Source organism: Amia ocellicauda, chromosome 2 (assembly GCF_036373705.1).
Source record: "Amia ocellicauda isolate fAmiCal2 chromosome 2, fAmiCal2.hap1, whole genome shotgun sequence".
Lineage (NCBI taxonomy): Eukaryota > Metazoa > Chordata > Actinopteri > Amiiformes > Amiidae > Amia > Amia ocellicauda.
The window spans coordinates 26058441-26083915 of NC_089851.1; the positions used below are offsets into that span (position 1 = coordinate 26058441).

General features: G+C 38.1%; 1 protein-coding gene and 1 long non-coding RNA gene across 2 annotated transcripts in view; both read right to left on the minus strand.

Moving 5' to 3' along the window:
- The window catches only part of pkd1l1 (polycystin 1 like 1, transient receptor potential channel interacting), a 40805-nt gene extending 17290 nt beyond the window's left edge, over positions 1 to 23515 (minus strand). Inside the window, exons 1-25 of the mRNA XM_066689794.1 lie at positions 23374 to 23515; positions 22810 to 22896; positions 21153 to 22389; positions 20317 to 20570; positions 17982 to 18541; positions 17504 to 17862; positions 16949 to 17173; positions 16383 to 16502; positions 15643 to 15811; positions 15144 to 15383; positions 14503 to 14635; positions 13822 to 14025; positions 12997 to 13178; positions 12335 to 12538; positions 11295 to 11455; positions 8120 to 8197; positions 7868 to 8010; positions 7409 to 7529; positions 6830 to 6953; positions 6264 to 6531; positions 4509 to 4565; positions 3136 to 3354; positions 1813 to 2064; positions 696 to 809; positions 146 to 297 (exon numbers count right to left, since the gene is read on the minus strand). Of these exons, the coding sequence (XP_066545891.1) occupies positions 146 to 297; positions 696 to 809; positions 1813 to 2064; positions 3136 to 3354; positions 4509 to 4565; positions 6264 to 6531; positions 6830 to 6953; positions 7409 to 7529; positions 7868 to 8010; positions 8120 to 8197; positions 11295 to 11455; positions 12335 to 12538; positions 12997 to 13178; positions 13822 to 14025; positions 14503 to 14635; positions 15144 to 15383; positions 15643 to 15811; positions 16383 to 16502; positions 16949 to 17173; positions 17504 to 17862; positions 17982 to 18541; positions 20317 to 20570; positions 21153 to 22389; positions 22810 to 22896; positions 23374 to 23469 (5759 nt within the window). The 5' untranslated portion in view covers positions 23470 to 23515. The remainder of the gene's footprint in view (positions 1 to 145; positions 298 to 695; positions 810 to 1812; positions 2065 to 3135; positions 3355 to 4508; positions 4566 to 6263; positions 6532 to 6829; positions 6954 to 7408; positions 7530 to 7867; positions 8011 to 8119; positions 8198 to 11294; positions 11456 to 12334; positions 12539 to 12996; positions 13179 to 13821; positions 14026 to 14502; positions 14636 to 15143; positions 15384 to 15642; positions 15812 to 16382; positions 16503 to 16948; positions 17174 to 17503; positions 17863 to 17981; positions 18542 to 20316; positions 20571 to 21152; positions 22390 to 22809; positions 22897 to 23373) is intronic.
- On the minus strand, positions 8512 to 10567 carry LOC136767930 (uncharacterized). The gene is made up of 3 exons (XR_010821897.1): positions 9733 to 10567; positions 9271 to 9369; positions 8512 to 8628 (listed from the first exon to the last, which is right to left on the minus strand). It is a non-coding gene; the product is annotated as an uncharacterized LOC136767930 (long non-coding RNA).
- Positions 23516 to 25475: the final 1960 nt, after the last annotated feature.

Consider the following 25475-nt stretch of genomic DNA (forward strand, 5'->3'; position numbering starts at 1 on the left):
CACTAAGTTCTAGAACTCCTCTGCAAGTATTCCACCGGAGAGAATTAGCCCATTAGAAAAATAAAACCAGTGTGAATCTGTACACTTCATGAACTAACTCTCCATGTACTGCGTGTGCATGTGCAGTGTCAGCAGCCCTATGTACCTGAACAAAAGCATTATTGGAAATGTGTGGTTGTCAGGCCTGATAAAATCCACTGAAATCTGCAGTGCTTCCTGTAGGTTTTCTGGCTTGATGCTGAACTGGTGGATATTAATTTCATTTCGTAGCAGATAGAACTGTGGGGAGCCACTTTCCTGTAGTGGCAAAAACAGCAATCACAGAAAGGCAGAGGAAATAAAAGCATGGAGACCTGCAGAATTTTTTGGAAACCACTGCTGTTTTCACATCTGATCATTTTGAAATACAAAGCTGAAACGTTTTAAGCTTGTTTCCTTTGTGAAAATACTCAGTTAGATAGCTGACACCTGCCCACCAATGTTTTGCTCTAAACAAGCAGGAACAACTAGAGAAAAGGTAAAAGAAAAATCAGCACTACAAGATACCCAATCCCTGCCCAGCATAATCCAATGTTTATCGCATTATTCTCACTGCCTCCCTATTTACAAGACACAACAAAATGGCTGGCACCATTTCTGTTTAAAATATGCTTGTTAGGAACGTAGAATAACTTTTATTGGGTTATAAAACTTACATTTCCCCATCTCTTGTCAAACTCAACGGTGACTGGTGTGGACAGTGCATGTGCTTTGATCTCTTTCTTGGTGGTACAGTTAAACAAAGTCAGGTCTGCAATGTCACCATTGATCTACAGAAATAAAAACAACAAGAATTTAACGGTAACAGTAACAGTATTAGTATTCACCAGAACGAAATATCTGTTAGCCGCATTAATGTTTTGCACCCACATTTCTAATCTTTTTTTAGTTTCAAACTCATTGCTTCTTTCTTAAATGTTTTTTTGAGTTTGGTTGCCTTTCACAATATCATCAACTTTATGATGTTTGTCATTATGCTTTTTTGAATAATGTCCTTCTATTTCCCCACACTTCCACCCGACTGAATGCCCCCTTGCATCTCCGTTTGGACAACCATGCAAGAAAAAAAAGAAAAAAAAACTAATTTCTCACTAGCTTGTTGTTCTAAAGCCACATAACCAGACAGCCAAACAAAACAAAATAACATAATAAACACAGAACACCTGGAGTACGATAATAGAACACTTTGTTACTGGAAAGTATTTATTATATTAAAAATGATTTCCAATATTTATACAAATTGATATACAGTATATTAAAATATATTGTTGTAGTGATAATTCTACCAGAGTATTGTATGCAAACAAAACGGAATAAAACTAAACAAAATGTCTTGTTGCCTATAGCAACAGGGTGTCCATCTATAGCAAGAGGCATGAACATGTATACTACTACTAGTATAATTCACGTCTAGTGTTCATAATTAGAATCATAGAAAGATAATTCACCCACACAGAATGACTGTTTTGGCCTGGTATTGATTCCCCAAAAAACAGCATTTAATTCCTACTGCATCTTCATTACTATTCCTCTAGGTTTCTGACTTCTGAGAGTTGTTCAATGTGGAGACCTTTTTTGGCCGTGTATTTGAATTTAGAGACACTCATAAATATAACCGCTGACAAGTACATTGTGTGTGGTTTCCTATTACCAGTGGGGTCAAAGTTTTCATTGAATCAATGCAGTCCTTAATCTAATGTTTATTTTCTCTGTTCTAGTTCCAGTTCGGCCAGCAGGGGGCCCCAATGCCTCACATTTTCCTCCACAACAAACCTTCACTGGCGCTGTGGCCCAGAAGTAAGGGTCTCGTCTGAAGAACATCAGCCGAGAGATGAAGCACGTCCTGTCTGTGCTGCTGCTGCTGCTGTGTCTGCTGCTGTGCTGCCCTAGCGTCGGTGGGAGGTAGAAGGTGGTGGAGCCGGAGCTGCTCACTGCGCCCTGAAATCTGCACTGCCGACTAATCTTCAGCGCCATCAGGCTGGTGCTCACACTGTACTCTGTGACATTATTCATCAGCACATAACTCTGATAAACCAGGGAGAGAGAGAGAAAGCACACATTTCCAAGCTTAAATCATTAAATTCAAATGTATTCAAAAGCGAGCGTGATCATATGTGTTTTTTCCTTCTCTCAAAGTCCTTCACTGTTCTTATTTAGAGTAAATTAGAAAACTTGCTTTTCTCAGTTTGCAGTGGCCACATTCATGTGACATTTATGATGGAAACAAATAAGGTAATAGGGAGCCGGTGTGAGCCAATAAATTAAATAATAAATAAAATAAAATATTGTACATTCTATTTGACCTTTGCACACTGCAGAAGTTGTATTAAACTGTCAAAACACACCCCTAGAGGGGTCTGGTGCTGTCTATTTGACATGTTTTTACCAGTTTATTCCACACTGTTAAAAACTGTGCTTCAACACAGACTGCAATCTGACATTTGTGCTCGGTGTGAAAGGGGTAATAGATGATTTTGTCACTCTCCAAGTAATGAGAAACCTTTGGGAAGGGATTTGTGCTTAAGTCTTAAATACTTAAATACATTCTTATTAATAGAGATTTTACTGTTTCAATAATGGATACCCAGTGGTCAGATTTTCACATTAACACAAGCATTTCAATAGTCACATGTAATAGGTTACGTGTGCAAATGTGGAACATATATTTTCATAATGAGATCACGTTCTTATCTGTACTTTTATTTTTCTCTTTGCATTCTCCTCGCTGGCTGTCTATGTGCCTGGACAATGGTGTCAGAGAAAAGCAATAATGTCTGCCACTGTGTTTTTCATTTGGAAAGATGTCTTACTATTTATGTAAGGTAATCAAGAAAGTTTTTTGCTCTGGACTTAAATTCATTATCCATTTCCTGATAGGAACTGAAAAGTGAAAATGTAGCAAAGGATGATACAGATGAAGAAAGATAAGTGAAGTAAATATCTGATACAAATATGTTTAATAGTTCTGAAAAACAAAAACACACCGCAACAATATTAATTTCAGATCAGCTGCTGTATATCAGAAAATACATGGAATCTACAATTATGATCTATCATGAACGAAAAGCCATATTTGAAAGGTATAAACTGTCTCACCAGCAGCAGGTCTGAGGAGGCCCGGATCCCCTGCAATGTCAGCTGGATGCCCTCCTCTGAGGCAGGGAGACGGGCTTCCAGAGCATTGGAGAGCAGTGACAGCAGGCTGCTCACTGTCCACTCATCCAAGACGTAGATGGCTGCGGTGTCAGGTCTGCTGAACTGTGCTGCCAATTTCTGAACGTGGCCAGTGACAAGTTTGGCACTATCAAATGTTACCTAAACAAACAAACGCACACACACACACACACACAAATGGTATTTTAGGTTGCCAAAAAAAAAGGGATATATTAGTTTTCTAATGTATATGGTATGTATTTATACATTTTTTATTTATTTAAGGTTCACTTTGATTTTGGATTTATTCCCAGTTTTTAAAATGCTTTCAATATTTACATTTCTTTTGTTGTTTGTTAGTGAAATTTTGCTCTCTGTGCCAAGCAGTTCTCTTAATTGTCTGTAACTGAAAGAATAATTGAAATGGATATAAATTGGTTTGACCAGTGGGGTGGCCAACTGCTTGGCACATCCAAGATGCAGTTTGTAACTGTAAAAAAGACAGAACTGTTTAATTTTGGAAACCTCATGCTGAGTGCTGTGTTTTTCAATGCATCCCTTTGATTTACAATAGCTCCTGCAGTCTGGGCAATTTGTTTGAAAGCCATTTCTGGAAGCAAACATTCTCCAGTAATGTGGCAGATTTGTAAACCTCAATTTGTGGAAAACCCTGGTACTTCACTGGTATTGAATTAGAATCCATTGCTAGTATGAAATATTCTGAAGCACTACTCCTCATGACAAGCTCATAAATCGTATACTGAATGCGAAGCAGCTGCGGACTAATTTAATTTAATTCAATTTCATGTAATCTGCTTTGTTCACTCTGTAACTTACATTGTTAATTTTAGTTTTGTAAGCCTGCTGAACTGAGAAGTAGGGGAAACAAATGATCTCTCTAGCTCTGCCTCTGAAAGTTTTATTCCAGACCATACTTTTGTCTTGCACCATTGGCCCAGCCTTCCTGAGAGTTCTTAATTATTTTACATAAAAAACATGATGTTCAGATATAATCTAGTTTTCATAAACACTTTCTCAGAAGCTTTAAAATTCTTAATCATTAGTTCTCAATAGTTGAGCTCCAGAGCATGATATAGCAACCAAAACCCACATGATCGTTATACTAAAAAGGAAATACTTTTTTTATTGAATTACTTTTTCAAGAAATACTTCACAGCAGACCTTCGGCATCTGAAGATATCGAACTTTAGCTGGTAATACCTGTTACGGACTGTCAGTGGCAGGACAAAGACACACAATGACATGATAGCATTTAATACTGAGGGACACTCACATTTCAGACAGGACATACTTACTTGACTGGTGACCCTCATGAGGGCTTTGAGCATGCTGATATTATCCAGCATCAATGCCTGCAGAAGATTGAAAGATGAAAATATTCTCACTGCAATAATCTAAAAAATCTTCTCACAAAAGCTGTGTGTTAAATTGACCACTGTCAGAGTTCCTTGAACACTGGGGATTGTGGTGTGCTGAGAATAGAGAAGTTGAGGAACAGAATCATTGGTACCAGCCTTGTTTTGGGGGTTTCACCATATTAAGAATATTACAATTCATCACAGGAAATGCAAAGAAGAGACACAACAGTTGATCCGCTCACAAGCGTGATCCTATTTCACCCTGTGCAACTCAATGGATGCACTTGCATCTTGGAGGACTGAGCTGAATTCAGCTGGTCAGTACAGCTGGCTGTCTTGAGCCGCTGGGCAGTGAACCAATAACATGGGTCAATTAAAGAAGAACACAACCCTGGAGAATAAGAAGAGGGAACATTTATTTATGGAAACGCTAAGAATGCCTTTTCTCCAGCATCATCTGAAGTGATCATCTCCTCTGTCACAAATCAAACACTGTCAACACTGTTAGTTTGCTTGTTAATCTTCTACAAAAATTGTCATTTGTCTTGGTTATCAACATGCTCATCTTAGATGTACATTTTCATCCTCCCAAATCAAACCGCTGGACTGCTGACTTAGTGAAGTGTTATTATATAAAAATAGCTCCCAGGACTCTGCATCAGCAACAATTTTACCAGAGCTGAGAAATGAGCAAAACCCCACAGCTTAAGACATGTTTCAAAGCACTGCAGCAGCTGAGGTCAGTTTAGGAAAGACTCGCATCACTGCTTCAACCTTTTTGTTCCTGGTTCAACAATCTGTAGTACTGTGTTGTGTTTGATTGAAACCTACATATTTAAAAAGGTCTGTCTTGTAAAGCTTTGCCGAGTTAATGAATTTATCTTTATTAAAAAGGCAATTTGAAAAATAACATCTTATTCATCATGTTACATCCACACACACTCTAAAACATATTCCTGTGAGAATCATATTGTAACGCACGGTGGGGGGGGCACATTCTGTAAGGGATCTGGACAATAATATTGTAAATAGTCGTTGGTATTAGTTCAAGAATGTCAGTCTAATTGAGGTTATACTGTCTGAAGCATGCATGCAGAGCTATCGAATGATGCATGTGTATGATTGGTTGGAGCAGCTCTACGGGCGGGATGGTCTAGCTGAGGGCTTAAATTGTGGGGGCCCCAGCCCACGAAGAGGTGTGCAGGGTTATGGACATTTGCTGTTAGCTGCAGGTGCTGGCATAAGTCTTAATAAACTGGGCACTCGAGAACAAACTATGGCGTATTCTCATCGTTACCAGGAGAACCCCAAAACACTACAATTAAATTAAGAAAGGCAGGGGTATCCAGCCCTGGCTGGAGGAGATTTATCCAGCAGGTTTTATAAATCACATTTTGTCAAGACCTGGGAAGAATTAAGAAGGTATTTTATATAAATCCAGCAGTGTAGACATCATTATACATCCATAAAGGCATAAATAACATTCATCCCTTCTTCTCTCAAATACCAGCTTTCTTTGAGTTAAACTGGCTTTGTTAAATAATAGGAAACACAGTTACAATTAGAGAGGGCCTATTAAACTGACTGCATCTTTCAAAAGATGTCTCCCGTTGAGAAATGCTAACAGAACTCACACAATGCAGAACAGAGCGTTTAAGGATAACGGAAGGCTAAGGCAGTGGAATTGTTTACTGCATTCCACAATGAAACAGAGCAGGGGCTGTACAGGCTCGGTATGTAACAGATACGGCAGGAGAGGTACAGTACCCGCTTATTCACAGAGAGCTCACAGACTGCAGAGATCAAGGCACTCCTCGTCTGCGTCTGCAGCTCCTTCGAGGCCGCAGGATCCAGGGCCAGCCGGTTTAGTACACTGGTCAGCAGAGTCACATAGTTTCGAGTCGTGACGCTGTTCCCCATGTGCATGAGGGTTGTAAGGTTTCTCAAGCCATCCACATAACTGAGAAGCAACACAGTCTGTTAATCATCCAAAATCATATGAAACAACCTCTGGAAAACCAAAGGAAATGCTTGCCTATATCTAAAATATATGATTTTAAATCACTGATACTCAGACCTCAGAAGTTCAGGAGCCAAATAAGGAATGTACATATTTCATGGCTTCCCCCATGATGAAAACTGACCAGTGTGCCCCATTCATTTGTTATGGAGCACAGGCAGAGTATAACCAAATAAGTGTATGTATTTTAATTAAACAGAGTTTCGCTAGACAGTGGAGTAACAAAAAAATATCTTACAGCTCCTGCTCAGGACTGTAGGCAGAGGAGTTGCTTCTCAAGAAGCTGGGCAGGACCGTCACATTCACAGGGCATGGCTGTGTTGCAGACCCGAATCTGTTGTGTATCTCAATGTAAATGGTAACTGTAAAAAGCCAAATGTAATTATCAGTGTGAAACATATTTCTTAAACATATAAAGAATAAGTTAATACAAACCAATCTCTATACAACAGCTGTAACCGAGTATTTGAAGAACATGCAAGATGCAAACAATTCGAAGGTTTTAAGAGTCACATCCTCAGAAGAAAACTAATAATATAAATATAAATAATATAATCATCATACCCGCTGGTGAGTGCAAAAGTGAGTTTGCTTTAAATGATTCTTAAGGATATAAGATGGTTTTCTTTCTTTCCAAATGTCTTAGTTTTTCATGTTTGGATTTGAAGAAGAATAAGAGCACTATAAAGATGTCACTTTTCCTTTAACTTTTCTGAAGTGCTTTTACTCCAGTGACATTCCATAAATGGAGCTTTTTCTTTTCTCATATCATGTCCACCGTAATAACAAGAAGATAAAACAAGTTCCATTTCATTACCTTTATAGTTATCTGCTGGTTCTCCAGAAGGGAGGTTGAAGAAATATTGAAAATCTCGCCCTCTGTACAGAGTCTTCCTTGAAGAATTGGCAGTGCTGAAGCTATACACATACAGGAGGTCCTACAGGATGAAACATTGAACAAACAAAGGAAAAAACATAATAAAACATAATGGGCCATATTTAATAAAACATTTAAAGCCATGCTCATTTTCTCTCTAGTAACAGGACAACATGATGCTGTTCAAAGTCAGTTCTTCAGAGTTGCTAATTTAAGATTATGAGCAAATTTAAAATCACTTTAATGTTTATTTTATTGTTTCCTTTTGAAATGATAAAATATTGCTTTCTTTATTTTCCCTACAAAAGTTTTCAAAGTAATACGTTCCTGTATATATTATTTCTGGGGAGAATACATTGTTATTTTACTGAATATTACAGTGTTTTTTAATAGTCCCACCTCTTTCCCTGATGTACAGAAGACACTGAAGTCTGTGCGAATTTCATATCCCTTACTGGGCTGGACCTGGCAGGTCATACCCTGGGGAACCTCATTGGTGGAGAAGAAGAACTGAGTTTTACCCCAAAGATTGTGCTGTGAACCTGCATACAAACAAAAGTAAATTAATAAGGAATTAATCATCCATTTGCAGCCCAAGACAATTTAAAGTACATTGCAATACATTTACTTTTTTATAGAAAATATACTTACTTGCAGAAACCTCCAGCATGTAAAGATTGTTAGCTTTCAGTGTGAAAGGCATAAAAGATATGATATCTGAGGATATACCTAAAATAAGGAAAGCAAAAAGACAATTAATTATAAGCTAAAATATGTAATTATAAGCTTGGTAAGTGAGACTTGAGTAAAAGCTAGCAATTTCATAGTAGCAGGCTATGAAGGAAATGATAATTGACAATTCTGAATTTATTTAAAAAAATAAAGCAAATAAAAATCCAAAAAACTAGAAGAATTTATTTTCTCACATTACCATTTTTACATTGTACTTTAGAGAGGTCAGTCTGCAACAAACATTTTTTTACCTGCCAAGGTATAAGACTGGAAAACAGCGCTGTCAATCAGCCTTCTGTCCAGGTCCAGCAGGGTCTTGGTAGTGAGAGGTGCAGCCTGGGGGCCGGGACCCACTATATTATATCCTTCCTTATCATCTGCTTCAGTATCCTCAGTGTCTCCTCCTGTATAGCTCCCATCCCTCAGTCCTGACAAACACAGAGAGATTTAAGAACAATAATGGCTGAAAACGTCCAGCAGAGGAACAAGACAGAATATTACAACAGTTCAGTCAAAACAAACCCTGCCGTCAGTTTCCAAAAATATCTGCCTTTGTAATTGCAGTTGTCTATTTAGTTAGATGATATCTGGTTAGGCTAGATTAAAAAATAAAGCCAATGTTCACTTCACAGTCCCCAGACTAAACATAGCTCATTACATGTAAACATTATTAACAATGTTCAGTTGCATTGTCATTTGCACTTTAGAAGAACCACTTATGAAGAAGGTTCCCTAAATTAAAATCTAGTATTTTAGCACAGTCAGCAACTGATTGTGTAATTTGTGTATACCATGTGAACATGTATTATTTTACAACTATTTAAAAAGGTATGTTTTAAGGCCAAACCATAGCCTGAACCGCAACCCTAGCCAAGTCCAATATTTCATGGTAGGCCCAAACAAATCTACACTCAGTTCAGATAAATAACCCTAATTTTAACAAATGTATATTTACTGGCGACTGTAATCCTAACAGAAGACCAGACCAAAATGTAACCAGTTGTTATTAAACAAAATATTCCCGGAATAATTTCTAATACAGAAAAAGTGCATAAAATGTGTTCTATTACCTGGTCGCCTACCAGCACTGTCACCTTCAAAGATGGGAGGAAACTCCCCAGAGATGTCACCCTCTTTAATACTGAAGTCAGAAGCAACAGTAGTGAAATCTGTATCGGAAGAAATGCAATCCTAATATTAATAAAAATGTATCCTCTTATGTTAATGAAAATGAAAGCTTATTTGTTATATATACATACACACATACTTTTGTTCCCCATATTCTGTTTTCTTCAACTCACAAACTCCAATCTCACAATTGACAAACACTTCTATTTTGAAATGGTAATTAACCAAAAATAAGGCAGGATAACTATATTTAAAGGTAAGGACTTTGCAAAATAAACCAAAGTCTGCTACCTTGTCCTCAGAGCGAAAACAAACTGTAAAGAGTAAGTTGAGCAAGCGAAAGTCCAATCAGTTTTTAGCCTCAGAGGTGTTTCAGGTTGAGTTCGGGTTCTCTATTTAATGACCTGGTGTGATGTTAGGAGGAGTGGCGATGGTTGACATCTGTTCAGGAGCTTCGGGTGACCGACGAGGCCTACCTCCTGAGTGAGGGCTCTCCTCAGGGAAAGGCAAGGGGAAGAGTGGAAATTCAGAGGGAAAGGGGGTGGTCGGCACTGGGAAGGCATATTCTACGGTTGATGGAGGAACTGTAGTGCCTGTGAATGATATATTCCTGGAAATGATGTCTGACTTCTTGCCTGTGGTGTTTTGCGAATGCCTGGGAACGTGGGGAAGAACAGATGTATATGAATGAGCAGCAGATGTTACTGTTGTTGTAGTATTAGTAACTGGAGATGTGATGTGTGTTGAAGAGGCAACAGGTACTGGGGAGGAAGCTTTTGAGGGAGCAATAGGGCTGGAAGATGTGGGAGCGGAGGGATGCCATGTATTAGAGGAGGCCCGGGGGGTCTGAGCTGTAGAGGGGGGTATTCCATTCACAGGGTAAGCAAGAATGCGTGCCGGGACACTGACGTCAAGAGATTTGCAAAAAGGAACTGAGGAGACAAAAATAAAAGAATAAGCTGCTGTTTCAAAATTAAAAACACAATTTACAAATTTTCTAAAGAGATCAAACCTAGACACAATCTTAATGTCAATTTAAAGACTCAAGAGTGGCCTGCCAGAAGCAATAATGCTTAAAGAAATCAAGTAAGAGTTGGATGCTTAATTCCAAAGCTACCTGGGAGCATAAACGTATACGGCAATGTCAATTAAGGTAATTGTTTTGTTTTGTTTGTTTTTCAGCAAGAATATAAAATAATCAACAAGAGTTTTCCTGGGGTTCAGATAGCTCAGTGGTTCTCAAACCTGTTCTGGAGTACCACCTACTCTGCTGGTTTATGTTCCAACCGAGCTCTCAATTATTTAATTGAACCTTTAGTTGAACTAATAGTTTCATAAATCAGAGTATTTTACTTATTCTTAATGGTAGGGTTTAAAATTAAGTATAAAATTGTATAAGGAAATGATTAAGGAAACAACTTTTTATCAGTTACACAATTTAAAGAGTCAAATGTAATCAAATCACTTCAATTAAGGGTTCAATTTAGTAATCGAGCCCTTGGTTGAAACAAAAGCCAGTATGTAGGTGGTACTCCAGGACAGGTTTGAGAACCAGTAAGATAGTTAATTAAATAACCTTACAGAAAAAGTCAATAGTTATTACAGAAACCAATAGCAGGCCTTTTCTTCCCTTGACTCTTCCAGCTGGCAAGCACCTTTCTAATAGTTTGTCTTTATTGCTACATTTAGATTGCTTAGTAGATAATCTCATTTCTACAGAGTGTGCAGACTACGTAAGACTGTCATATTTCTCCATTTCTATTTTTGTCTGTTTTGTGCCTTAGTATGGAAGAATTCTGCATCATTTGTAGCACATTTTACTTCCGGCAGACACTTTCTAAACAATGCTGTTTTCTCAGAGGTTTTTTCTGCATGCAGAAGATCTGTTTATTGGATGTTGCCACCCCCTTTCACTCCTCTGGTGCCAGCTCTTGGTTTGCAACTGTGAAATAAACTGTTCTCTTACCTTCAAATACTACTTTACTAGATGCATTTACCAGATACAAATTCCACGTAAATGTGATGTTTTCTATGTCACTAAAGTTTTCACAAAGAGCCCGGACAGAGAATTGTTCATTCCAATTAGCTGTGTTCCCTCGGCAATGGTAGCAAAACACTAGTATTTTTCTGAAAAGGAGAAAGCGGGAACTAGTTAAGATAACCTTCAAACCTCTGAACTCTTTCAGAAGAGTCTAAAGATCAGTTACTTTCATTTTTTTTTCTTTCTGGTAGTGAAATATAGCTGGTCATAGTTTTTCATAATCCTCTGTAAAAGATTAAAAAAAATAAAATAAAAATAGTCTCATTTCTAGCATATAATGTGACAAGTCATTGAAACACATTTCACATATATCTGCTTTTCTAAGAATGTACATTTAAACATGTATGTATTTGTACTGTTTGAAATACTAATTAAACAAAGCAAATTAATGTTATAATTTATACACAAACCTAATGAATTAATGGAAAGCACATTCACAGTTACCAGGGGTGGACTGGCAATGGGGAAGTGCAGGAGAATCCCTGGTGGACCGGTCTGTTTGGACCTGCGTGGGCCGCTGGTCTATGTTTGATTTATATACACATTATATATATATAGATTTACACACACACATACATAATAGAGAATAATGAATAGAAAAATATTTAATTGACTGCAAAGTTTATGATATTTTTAATAGGATAGCCTATTATTTGTGACTTCTAGATCATGGTAAGCCTATACTTTGCCATACCTAAATTGCCCATAATGTGTGTGAAAACCTGCTTGTATCTATAGCCTACAATTTAGGAAGAAGTTTTGCCCTAACACTATAAAACTATACTTAAAACTGTACTATTTTTTACCGATATTATTTAATTATGTTGATTTCGGCGTAAACGCGGGCTGGTCGACTTGAACTTCCAGATCCGTATTTTGGTCCCAGTTCGCCCCCAACAGTTACTTTAACATTTTCAGCATGACGAATGACAAAAACCAAAGCAAACTTTGAATTTGGAACCAACCTTGGTAGGTTCTGTTCGATGGTGACAAACATCTCAGATGTGGAAGAACGATCTCTACTCTGTACTGTGAGCGTAAATTTGAATTGATCAAATCTGTCTTTAAGAATACTAGCTGGAAGCACGACAACAGGAATAGAGGTAGGAATAGAGACATCAAAGCATGAAGTTTCAATCCTGCTAAGAGGCTTACAATCCCACTTGAACCTGTGAAGACACAAACAAACATTGCAAGGTCATCCCTGGCTCTCAGTTTGCTAAGTTGCATGTGTCACCACACTGGATTGTAGTAATTCATGTGTGAAATGTTTTTGTCATTACAACCTACCCAATATCCTCCTACAGCTCTTCATAAATCAGTCACATTATCTAATCTGCTTATTGATTTAAGAAAGTGCCAGAACCATTCTGTAAGACACATGGCTGTGCTTGTAACTTTTGTTGGTTTTCCTAACTGTTTCTGCTAAAGGTAGACAAGCAGCATGTTCAAGTGGTATGAGTGCAATTCAGTACCCTTCAGAGCCTTCACTTATTCTTAATCAATTTCAGTTAATGCGTTCCAGTTTCCATTATTCACCATATTCCCCAAGACATACTTATTGTTACCCTGGACAATCTTGCACCAAGTCGTTTCTCATGACTGCCTCCTGTCTGCTGAACAGTACCTCATGGGATTGCCAGGGAAGTCAAGGTCGTACGATCCCTGTCCATTCAGAGTTAGAAAGGACCCATTCCTGTTACTGATGAAAATATTGCTACCCCCACTGATCACAGCGACTGGTGGTGTTGGCACCACCTGGATGCGTACTGTATAATTACTGTAGACCACACTGCCTTTGATCTGGACCTGCATTGCCCAAGAAATACACATTCATTAATCACGTTATCTGCACAGCCACTCAAGTTGCACAAACAAAATTTCCATATAACCCAAAGTGCCCTAAATTAACTTCTGCACTTCAATAATTTATTCCTTAATGAGCATTTTAATTTCTAACTGGCTAAATAGAAGCCCTTAAGTCATTAGACTGCAGATCAATATTCTCCCAAGAGAGTCTATTATCTCAGCTAACTTCAGCAACAAGGAACTGTTTACCACATAACAAACGGGAAAAATAAAGATCAGTAAAATGTTTATTATATGGCCCCACAAAGTACTTTAGGGACAGTATTTATATACATATTATAAATAAGCAAAAATGAATACATATTACAAGAAAAGCAAAAATACTGAATATTTCTGTTTAAACTTTTCTGAAAGATTGAAGGTCTTTGAAAAGGTTAAAAAGTAAGAAGTCAATGGGATTTAATTTAGCCCGTTTTTTCTAGACGAGAACACAGGGGACATTCGGTGTGATGTGGACAATGCTCAAGAGAGCTCAGTTTTGTACCTTTTCATCTTCAAAGACATGAAATAAAATACCTATATACCCAAGGGCAGTCAAATAAAAACTGAACTAATTAAAAATGTGTTTAACAAAGTTACTTACTCTGGCTATGGCAGTATAGGTTCCATAATGCAGAAGATTGTTTGGGAGCTCAATAGCCTGCTGATTGACCTCTATTTGAGGAAGCTGGGCTTGAAAGCCATTGGAGTCATAAAAGACCCACTGGTACAATAGCCCCTGTGAAATGTTGCATTGAATATCAGCTTCAAAAGTCACCCCTAGGTGAAGAGTTTGGTAGCGCCTGACCTACACAATGAGGGAACAGAAAAAGACAGTAAAGACAAAACAAAGATAAAACTCCAAACACAATGAAGTCTTGAAGGAAAATAATCACATTGCTTGAACTTTAGTGTGGTGTGTATGTGGCTCATATCACAGAGACCTTCCATTCAGGCACATCTCTGTGAGTAATATAAACATCCTTCCATTTAAATCATTTTTTTATCATTTTGGCCAAGTGTTTTGATTAAGGCTTCATTGAAACAGTCTTCAGGAAAGCTGGTTCATTTCATTGTCTCTTCATATATCAATACTTATGCAGTCCTTAGTGCCAGACAGGCCTGATGTCTGAGGAAGGGCATTTGTTCTAATTGTGGTACTTCTGTGAAATCATGCTGAGCCAGCACTTTCCCTCACAGAATAGTTCTGATTGGTAACATGATTTACTCTCCTTTCAAATGTTTTATTTTGATATGTGAAAACTGGTTATGAATAGTATTATACCTGTATTTTTAAGGGACCCATGTTTTTGACTGGAGGAGGTTGGCATGGCTCATGAACAACAAAGATCTGTCTAGTCAGGGAAACAGAGCTGACCAGATTAAACACAGTCACCTCAACTGTGAACTCGCCCAACCTGAAATTAGACAGAAAAGCCCATTCAACATTGTCCTCTCAATATACATTGTACATCTGTATATCTTTTCAAAAGTTGTGACACAATGTACATTATCTGAAATCTGCATTATCATCTGAGCATGCAAATCTCATCAAATAAGAATGATGTTTACTTTTCAAATACAAAATCAGCTTTCTCAGAGTCAGATTAACCTACAAATCATCACAGTTTTAATACATATATGAATGCGTTCATGAAGAGTATGTACTAAGTACTAAGATGCGACTGGTACTTTAAAACTGGATACAGGAAAAGAAAAGGCATCATATCCAAATACAACTATTAATTCAAAAGCAAAAATATTATTGAGTTGGTGAAGCATTTTACTTCACATTGCAGGGAAAATGACAGAATACGTATTTGTTCCAGTCCTCCTGTTTCACAAGAAATATTTTCTGAAAAAGAAAGATGTGCGTTACTTTCTGCCCCCAGACTCCAAATGCAAAAAGGCATGGAGAGATTGTACCTGCTAAATACATGGGATTCAGAGCTCTCTCCTATTCTTTTGTTGCCATCTCCAAAATCCCACTGGTAGGTGACATTGGTTCCAGCATTGATCCAGCATTGAAAGGTTACGTTGGCATTTAAGAGTACAGAGGCATTTGACAGAAGCCTGTTGGGCTGCACTTTTCTCTGGATTGTAATGGGATAGATGTCAGAAGTGAATGAGCTGAATCTGTTGGAGGCATTGACGATGACATTGTACCTGAAAGAACAAAATAGAGCACAGAAAACATGGTGTTCAGAAAATAACCTCCAGTTTCTTGTCTCTCCCTATATCCCCCATCGCCCTCTCTGTTCATCAACTACAGGTCAATTAGTTACCCTTGTAATATTGTGTATATGTAGAATATTGTATTTTACAGATTGTTAAACCAAGTAAGTCGTCTTGGATAAAGCTGTCCGTTATATAATATTAGTACAATTTGTTTGTATTATATATAACACAATGTTTCAAGACAAACCTGCCAGGGGAGTAATATATTTTCAATATGTTTCTAGAAGTCGTTTTTTTAGGAGGTTTATCACCAAAGTGCCACAGGAACTCAAGCGGGTCTGGCTCTGCTGTCATGGCGATGAATGTTATATTAGTGTTAGTGGCAAAAACAGTTTCATCTGTGTGGATAAAAACAGCTGAGGGAAAAAAAAGGAAATGAATTAGGAAAACTGAAACAATTTAGGAAGAAAAAGTCAAATCATATCAAGCATTAAACTGCATCTATAATGCTCTTGTACTAAAATCTAACCCTAGGCAAAACAAAATCTTAAATCTTCATAAATAATAGTTTTGCAGTTAAGAACTTCTCTAGGTAGTGATTTATGTTATAAAAATATATGACAAACTTTAAGCAGTACAGCCACATCAAATAGCAAGATTACATCTTGTTGAAACGTTTTTTAGACAATTTAAAACACTGTGGCAGAAATTAGGTAAAAATGTGTAGGTACTGAATCGCTGTCGCTAATTAAAAAACAAAAAAGTGTTAATACAAGGGCTGCTACATACAACACATTTTTAATTGTTAGGTTTAAACAGCTTTTAACTTTTCCAGTCATTAATGGCTGTGTTTAACAGCAGCAACCCCAGAACTGAAGCAAACAAAGACTTGGTTTTAGAGTCAAAGTGTTAACTGTATGCCCTCCTTTGTACCATGACAACACAGGTAAACACAATCAATCCAGGCATTAGCACCGCAGTACATACGCTGCATCCTGTGAAGCACTGAGACGCTTGTGCTGGCTGACACACTGCCCACCCTGTTCTGGACGCTCACAGACACGCTGTAGGTCGCTGCTGTCAGAAACCTGTGAGATACTTTGGGACCTGGAAGAAATAATCAAATAGAAGACATGGAAGCAGAATGGCACTATTATTATAATTTAGAGACTGGACCTGAATAAATGATATTCTAACATAATATACTCTTCTTCTACAGATTAACTTTGATTGAAGACCCCCCACCTTACTTACAAGGTGTAGATTTGTTGTAGTCCAATCGTGGAGGAGAAAAGTCTTAATACTACCAATGAAAAAACGCACATTCAACCAAAAAAAAAAAATAAGCAAATAAACAAAAGACTGTATAAGAGAAAAAAAAATGAACACCACAGACCCAAAGAGCTGAATGCTACACTACAACTATGTCACATACATCATTTGCTGTACGCAACTCAAACCTCAGAAACACAGCTAAGGGAGTCACCAGCACACTTCGATTATGATCTATACTGGTAAGCTAGTATACAAAATTGTTCATGTAGATTTCTTACCTTTGTCTACATAGGTTGTCTGATCTCCCATGTTCCAAGTGTACGTCACATTAGTCCCCCTTATTAAGAGTGCTTTGAATACAATGACTTCATTCTTATTGACCACACTCGAATCCATAGTCAATGTTAAGTTTTCAGGCATTATTTCCACATAATATGGGCCAAGCTCTTTAGTAGCATTGAAGAACTCATTATAGGTTGTAACTGTAATGAAGAAGGTTCCCTCTGGAAAAAAAAATAAAAAATGCTGGGAGTAATGGGCTGAAAAGAAATGCTTTGAGCACAAAAAAGAAAATCAAAATCTAGTTGTAACAGTCAATGTCTAGTATTTCTTTCTTAGCTGGAGAAACAATCATTAAGATGTACTTTTGGTGTGTCCCTGCTTGGATTCCCCAAAATTGTACCGATATAGCTTTTAAAAATCAACCACTGTTTCGGATGGTACTTTGCAGCATTTATCACAGCAGGCGGACACATTTCCACCTAGTATACGTGACCCCATATAACTGCTGGAAACTGCTTTTTCATCCTAGGCTCTACGAAACAAGTTGTTACCTTTAGTAAACTGGTGGTAGCAAGAAGTAGCTGCTCCAAATCCTGTGTTTCCTTTGTTACAAGATAGTGGTGATCCATCTCCGAAGTCAAATTTAAAGCTCACTTCTTCAGAGACATTGTGAACTCTGAATACCAGCGCCTCGGTAGCATAGGCACCATTCGGTTGGGGGGTGATCTTTGCATAGTTCACTCCAAAGGGTAAGTCAACGTTGATGGCCTCGACTGGGCCACGCACTTTGACAGGACTGGACAGAGTTCTCATGAAGGGGCTGCTGTACAGAGGACTGGAGACCCTCACAGACACTATATAATCATCAGGCAGACTAGGCTTGTAACTCACAGAGCTGATCCCAGTGTTCCTGTAACAAGACACGAGATACACCATCAAACAAGACCATCAATACATGTCTGCATTTTGTGGACTGAAATACATCTCATCCATACTCCTATATGATAACGGTGATATTATGTGCTGTACCTGTCAACGGCACTGTAGGTTCCAGAGATGGGGGAGGAAATCTGCCACTGAAATGTTATCTCACTCCCAGAATGCACAGAGGCTGAGGCATTGATGAAGTCATGGATTTTGATCACAGTGGGGCTTGTTAGGGCCATCTGGATGCATGTGATTGGCTCCTCCACTGCCGCTTCTGCGGACTTTGTCACAGAGCTCAGGGTGTTGGAGACGGTGGCAGACAGGTTGTAGACACCAGTGCTGGAGAAGGTGTGAGAGAAAGAGAAGGTGGAGGAGCACAGAGGGGCCGAAGAACAGTTTATCCAGGAGGGGGGCTGTTCAAGAGAGGAGGACAACAGGCTTTCTCCATCCCCAAAATTCAAGGAGAGGACATAGCCTTGCGCTGGAACTACTGTCAAAGCTACATCAGTAGACTGTCCAAGTGCAGCCCGTGTGGCTGTTAAAGAGACGTCAGCAATCGGAAATTGGATGGATGTAGAGACATTTCTTGAGAGCTGACTGACCTCATTCTCCACTGTTACCTCAATGCTTAGTTGTGCTGGTTCACTCACTTCCATAAAGAACTGTGTAAGAGGGGATAAATTCAACACATGGTTTGTATATCATATGATATTTATTGGGACAGATTTATAGAAGTCCAGTTGCACAAACATGTAGGTAGTTCATGTATAATTTGTAACAGAGAAGATAACTGATTTGACAAACACTGACAGGAATCATTGAAAGTATGGGAGCTGAAGATTTCCTGCATAAGTTTATTCCACGCTGCTGAAAGTTTCCTTTACCGTTTAAAATATGCATTTTATTGTTAACAAGTTTAACAGCGTGACAGTTGTTAAGAATGAGAAGAAATTAAATTTAGTTTCCCCTTGTTTAGTTGAATCCTATCTGAAAATTGACCTACCTTATTAGACCCAATCACCACACCTTTGTGTTTTCCCTTTGAGAATGTCCATTTGTAGATGTAGTTTGTACCTCTAGAGACATTTGCAGTCCAGGTCAACAAGGAAGGAACATGATTACTGCAATTTAAAAGTAAGGAACACTGATTTTAAAAAGGGGCGGATACACAATAATTTCCAAAACCTAATACAACTTTTCCAAAGGGTTTATATAAAATATATAATGTATCCACCTGTAAAAATAGTAATTTGCAATTATGTGGTGTTGGAAATGATACTTTAATGCACAAATGTACATTAACAGCGAGTAAAACGTATTAAGGTGTGGCTTATTTTCTCTTCAAATACACTATGATGCTTAAACCAATACGATGGCAGTTACAGGATTCATCTTGAGCATGTTGAGATTTTACAACAAATGTTATACCAACAAACAGCAAATTAAAAATAAATATTAAACATATCATACCAATTCAATATATAAACATGATCATTTGTTTTCCATTTGCATACATTTTCTAACCCTCTGTTCTAATGGATTAAATACAGAAAATGCAACTTCAGACACATACCTGGAAGTCAAGCTGAAAGTGTCTGGACCTGTTAACTGAAGACTTTCAACTGGATCTTGAACTTCGATAAGTGAAGACAAAAGGGGTCCCCTGTCAGACGTCACCCTAATTCTGTAGAATCCAGCAAGAGAATAGGTGTGGTTGATGCTGCAGTAAAATTGGATGAACGTATTGTTAGTGGAACACATACAAGAACCTCCCACCAGAAGGAAGTATAAATTCAATTAGCAGCAGTGAGACATCTAAAGTGCAAATACCAAAAACAAATATCTTATTTGGAAAATGTGCATATTGGTGTCTAGATTTCTACCTATTTTTTTCTTCAGCAAAATATGCCACAGTGGTTGTATTCCCGTTCCCAAAATCCACATCCAAAAGATCACCTGAATAGAAATTCTGCAAGAAAGTAGTCAAAATTGTGTTTTTTTACATTAATTCAGTGATGGTACGGCAAGGTGTTATACATGGAGACACCATTTCATTAAGTATATACTGTAGAAAAACTTCTTAAGGGATCCCTTTTTCACTTTACTTTACACTGGCACATTTTGTAATAGCTAAGATAAACCGTTTCCACAGGGAATAAATTGTCCTTTATTTGATAGTCTCAGGAAATGCAATATTGTCCAGTAATTTCTGTTTTCCAGCAATGGAAAATACAAGTGTTTTCTTCATTATATTGTTACTTGGATCATCAGTTTCTAAAAGGAACCTGCTGATGCGGTTATACAGAATGATGAAAGAAGTCACTAGGAGACATGACTCAAAGCCTTCCTGGATGACACAATGATGTCAGCATTTCAAATTGAGGAAAAACAAAGACAAAAGTGATTATACTACAATAACATATCAGAGCTTTCTTACCTTTAGTAAAAACTGGGCCTGGGTTCCCACAGCAATGGCTGAACGATGCAAGACACTGGGGCTGGTGCTCATTTCAGACACACTTAACCGCAGTTCAGCAGAGGCACTTGAGGCAAAATTGGTTACCATAACACTGACTAAGAGAGGACCTGGGTAATGGCTAGTGAAAGATATAATTGGACTTCCAGTACAAAAGGTTTGGTTCTGAGGGAGGGTCCAGTTATAAAGGTAATTGCTGTGTGTCCACAAGTATCCTGCAATGAAAATGATTAAAAAAAACGAATATATTAGCATCTCTATTCTAAAATAAATTACATACTGTTTTCAAAATCTATTTTTGGTACTTCTTGCTATCACTTACACAGTATTTGTAAAATCAGTTAAAACTGTTCAGATTAAATGACTGAATAAATATGTTCTGCAACAAAAAATAATGCATATGTAATCATAAAATACTGGTATCAATAACTATTAATTTAATGTAATACCATTTGCAGTGTAAGACTGATCAAATACTTGCATTTACGGCTTTTGGAAAACCATTAAATTAGGGCCTGGACCACATCAAAACTGTGACCTAGCCATGAATCGCACATTACTAATCTGTAAACTGAGTTTGTATTTATAAGTGGCTTCAAACAGCATATTTAACTATAACAGAGTACAGGTTTGCAATTTGTAATTCACAGGTAGGTAAATGTTTTGATTTGGTCTAGGTCTAATTTAACTATCATAAAAATGCCTTCCATCACTAAAGCTCTAAAGTTCTTTGTTGGTGATGCCATTATGTATTTTTATATAAGGTTCCTTTAACTGTAATGTTGTTTATTGCTTACCGTTAACATGTGCAATAAGCATAATACTCTCTCCAACGACTGGCTGCTGTGGCAATTCCAAGGTGACCATGTCAATCTCTTTCACCACAAGTGCACCAACGGTGCTGTTGCTTGAGAAGACATGGTTAGTGGCTCTAACTACAATGTGAACAGGTCCCACCTCACTGAATGTGAAATTCAAGAGCACAGAATTTCCAGTCATGTAGCTGCTATCATTATAAACAAGAGTCTGGTTGGAAAACACAGCAACACTCATGTTCGTGCCCGACATGACAGCAAAAGAAAACACTGTTGTGTGATTCACTGTGACGATACTGGGTATACGCAGTACAAAGTCCCCAACTGGATCTTGAACAATGAATTCCAGGGCTTTGCTTAGGATACAACTTACACTGTTCTCTGCTTTAACTGTCACAATATTCACACCGGCCTGGCTGTACAAGTGCATGGCAGTCCCTGAGTCAGTTACGAGGGTTGAATTTGTGCCCAAGCTCCAGTAATAACTCACATTTGACCCTGTGGCAACAGTTGCATTTATAGTAATTGTAGTACCACTTTTGATGTACTTTGGATAGGGACATGAAACGGAAAGACCTGATATCACATCCTGGGCCACCAATTCAGTGCTGAAGGAAGCACTACTGATGGGATTGAATGCTGTAACCCACAGCCTATAATGACCCTCATCTTGTAAAGACAGTGTAAGAGACCAGTCCCAAGTGGTCCGGTTGAGAACGGTTAAGTTGCCCTTTGTGATGTTCCAAATCACTGCAGACCCACTCCTGTCTTTAGGGGCAATTACAGTGAGAGTAGAATTGACCCCAGTGGGGATAACTGCCTCCCATTGCAGGGAAGGCAGGACATTGCGAATGGGCTCATACACCTGTATGAACTGAGGCAAGGAAGCATGCTCTGCTGCTGTTTGGGAGAAAACAGCAAGTGAGACGTTAAAGTTGCCCACTGTGCTGTAGCAATGTATCATCTGGACGTGAAGCAAGCAGTTGTGAAGACCATAGGACTCTGCCAGCTGCATGTGGCCCAGGGTGGAGAAGGCAGGCGAGTGGTCTCCTAGCTGGTGTGTGTGGGTGACACCCGTCTGGAAGGTGGCGTTGAGGAACAGGAACTGCCGGACTGTGGTGAAGAACTCCACCTCCAGAGTGACATTGTGACCTAGCTCTACCAGGTAACCACTTCTGCTGGAGAAAGTTAGGGTAGAGAGTGTCTGGGGAACGACGGCCTGTATGGAGGGACAGAAGCAGAGCTACAGTCTGGCGAATAAGGGAAACAATCACCTCACAATATATACTTTTTAAATGTGTTTGTATACATTTACAATTTAGGTTTGGATTCATAGCCTCAAGGCTCAGAAAGGGACGGGTAAATAATCATATTTAATGTATTCTTATTTTGCAAATAAGGTGGATGTTAGAATATTTCTTAGAGTATATTTTTGAATACACTAATACTCTCCTTTGAAACAAGCACAGCCTTATCTACACCATCTCCATACCACACAAACAGCAAATTTGGTTCAATTTCATGAACTAATATTTAAAGTCATAGAGATGCATTTAAAACATCAGAATGTTTACATAAGCAGCTGTAATTCCTATTATTCAAAAACGGTCAAAATGCTCAACAGAAATTGCATACTTACAACACTGATGGCTTTCTGAATCCAGTTATAGATGTTTGAAGCATTTACAATGATTTTGTAAGTCCCCTGTTTTTCAAAGGTATGATTCTAGAACAAAACCAAAACCACACATTTAGGGCCGGATTAAATCAAAACTTTAACCCACCCACTAATAGCAAACTACAAACCTGTACATTATAGTGGTTACATTTATGATTAGAAGAAAGTGGCATATTAATAAGAATGAAGCCGCAACCGAGTACAGTTCTGTAGTTTTCTATTAGCGGGTGGGTTTAATCTGGACCTATATTGACTTTATATAGAAAACATTTAAGACAAAATATTAATGATTATTTAATAGCATTGCTCTCCAATCCTGGACCTAAACTGCACGATGCCTTCAGGTTTGGTAGGTGTTTGGAGTGAGAGGCTAAAAACTTGGTTTATTTTTATGTTGACAAAGAGTTAAAAATCTCCGACAACTTGTTGAGAATAAATAGTATAATGTCTGTATTGTAACTATTTCTGTAATTTCACTGTGTAAGAGACCCCTGCTCTAAGGTGAAACAGAGTGAACTTCCTTACCACAGTGCTTGTTAAGCAGTCATTACAATCACCAGCCGACTGGTGTGTGTGACTGTTATCAGTGAAATGCCAGGAAAACTCCATATTGACTCCCATTGCCACAAAGGCCTTAAAGGTTGATGTGCTCCCCAGGAAGACCTTCTCCAGGGACTCAGCATGACCCACTGAGAAGGGAACACAGGATGGGATGTCCTCAGGTCTCTGCACTGCTGTCACTTCAAGAGCAGTTGGCTCTGGGATAAGGGCAGTCACACACACGTTGCCAGACTCCACTGAAAGCACATTGGTAACAGTTGCATCTAGAGATGCAGTAGATATAGCAGGGGAAGAGAGAAAAATACATTTATTTTATTTTGGGACATGCTATCAACAGGGACATCTACAGTTATTAAAGCCTTAATTCCCTGTGCATCCCGATTTTCTTTTTAACCAATTTTCTTTGTTGCAATACACATTCTCATTGAGTGTGTGTGTGTGGGTGTGTGTGTTTGAGAGAGAGAGATGGGAGAGAAAAAGCAAGTGGGCAAGAGAGCACAATAGAGTCACTGAAGCATAGAGGAAATGTTTCAGAAAATGACATAATACATGGCTTTTTAATACATGTTCACTTTAAATGAATTCAGAGAAATGCAAGAAAAACTTTTCAAATAAATAGATATAAAACATGATAACATTTAAACATTTAGAGAGATGGCAGGAAATAAGACAATATGAAATAAAAACAAACACTGTGTGTACCATTTAGAACATAGTCAAAAGTATTTATTTCTGTGATTTCCCTGTCTATGTGCACATTATGGATTATGTAGCCAACAAAAGTGGTAATGTGGGTAATTTAAATTAAAACACAAAACTATGATAAATGTAAGAACAGCATTGATTTGCAAATTCCTTTGACTTGATAGTACTTCAACCTTTATGAGGCACCAACAGAAAGAGATGCAGTTTGTATTTTTGCAAATGAATTGCAAACATTTGTGTTTGTTACTATATATTTTGTTATTATCATACTTATGTGGTAGATTCCAGGTTCTGCATATGTCCAGATTGTAGCGATGGTGAAGAAGCCATTGTCTGAAACACTGACAGTGTGAGTTCTTCTAACATGGGGCATCCAGCTGATCACAAGCTGAAGCTGAGAAATAGTATCTGGACTCAAATTGGGAATGCCTAAAAAAAAAAAAAAAAAAAAGGAAAAGAAAAAGACATATGTAGACATATGGGAATTAAATCCAATTTAATATGTGCACATTTTCAGTGTGAGACTATTGGATATTAATTGTGAAAATATGATCTTACCTACAGGTTTTCGCAAAGCAGTAGCTAAATACCCAGACACTTCAAGGATAAAAGGTTTTCCAATCTGTACTCTTTCAGCCACCACCATTATGCTGACATTATAGATGTATGGTCCAAGAGTGCTGTACACTGCGAAGGAGCTCTTGTCCGCCCCATGGGGCAGACAGGCAGATCCACTAAATCTGAGATATGGACATTGGATACAGTTAGTGCAAATGTATTCTTTCACTATCTTGGAGTGCAGCAATATATTCAACTGTCAAATCAGTATGCTAGAGGTCATAAGAGTTAATAATATATATATAATGTGGAAAAGTATGATTTCTGAATTTAATTTTACTGTCAACTTAGTTGGAAAAGGTGTGTGATACTGAAAACAGCATATATATTCATTATTGTAATATATTCCATGTTACTGCATATTCATTGAACACATTCATTAACAACTGAAGCAAAGGGAAGGGTTGTTACCTGCTCAGGCAGCTCACAGTGGCTGGGATGTGAGTGGTTTTGATATCTCTGTCAGGCAAACTAGCATTCATGCACAACTTGTTGGAATAAACTGAGCTGCAGGCAGACAGGAGTAATCAGATTCCAGGATAAACACAGTAATAAAAAAAGCAGTGGAAGAAAAGTAAAACAGCATAAAATAAACAAGAATGCTGGTCAATTTATACAATAAGCTGGCTAAAAACTTTAGGGATACAAATTTAAGTGACTTATTTGGCCGTGAGAGATGACTCACCAGCCTGTGTCGTTCTTCCCATTGCTCAGTTTTGCACTCATTTCAATGAGCTCAGAGC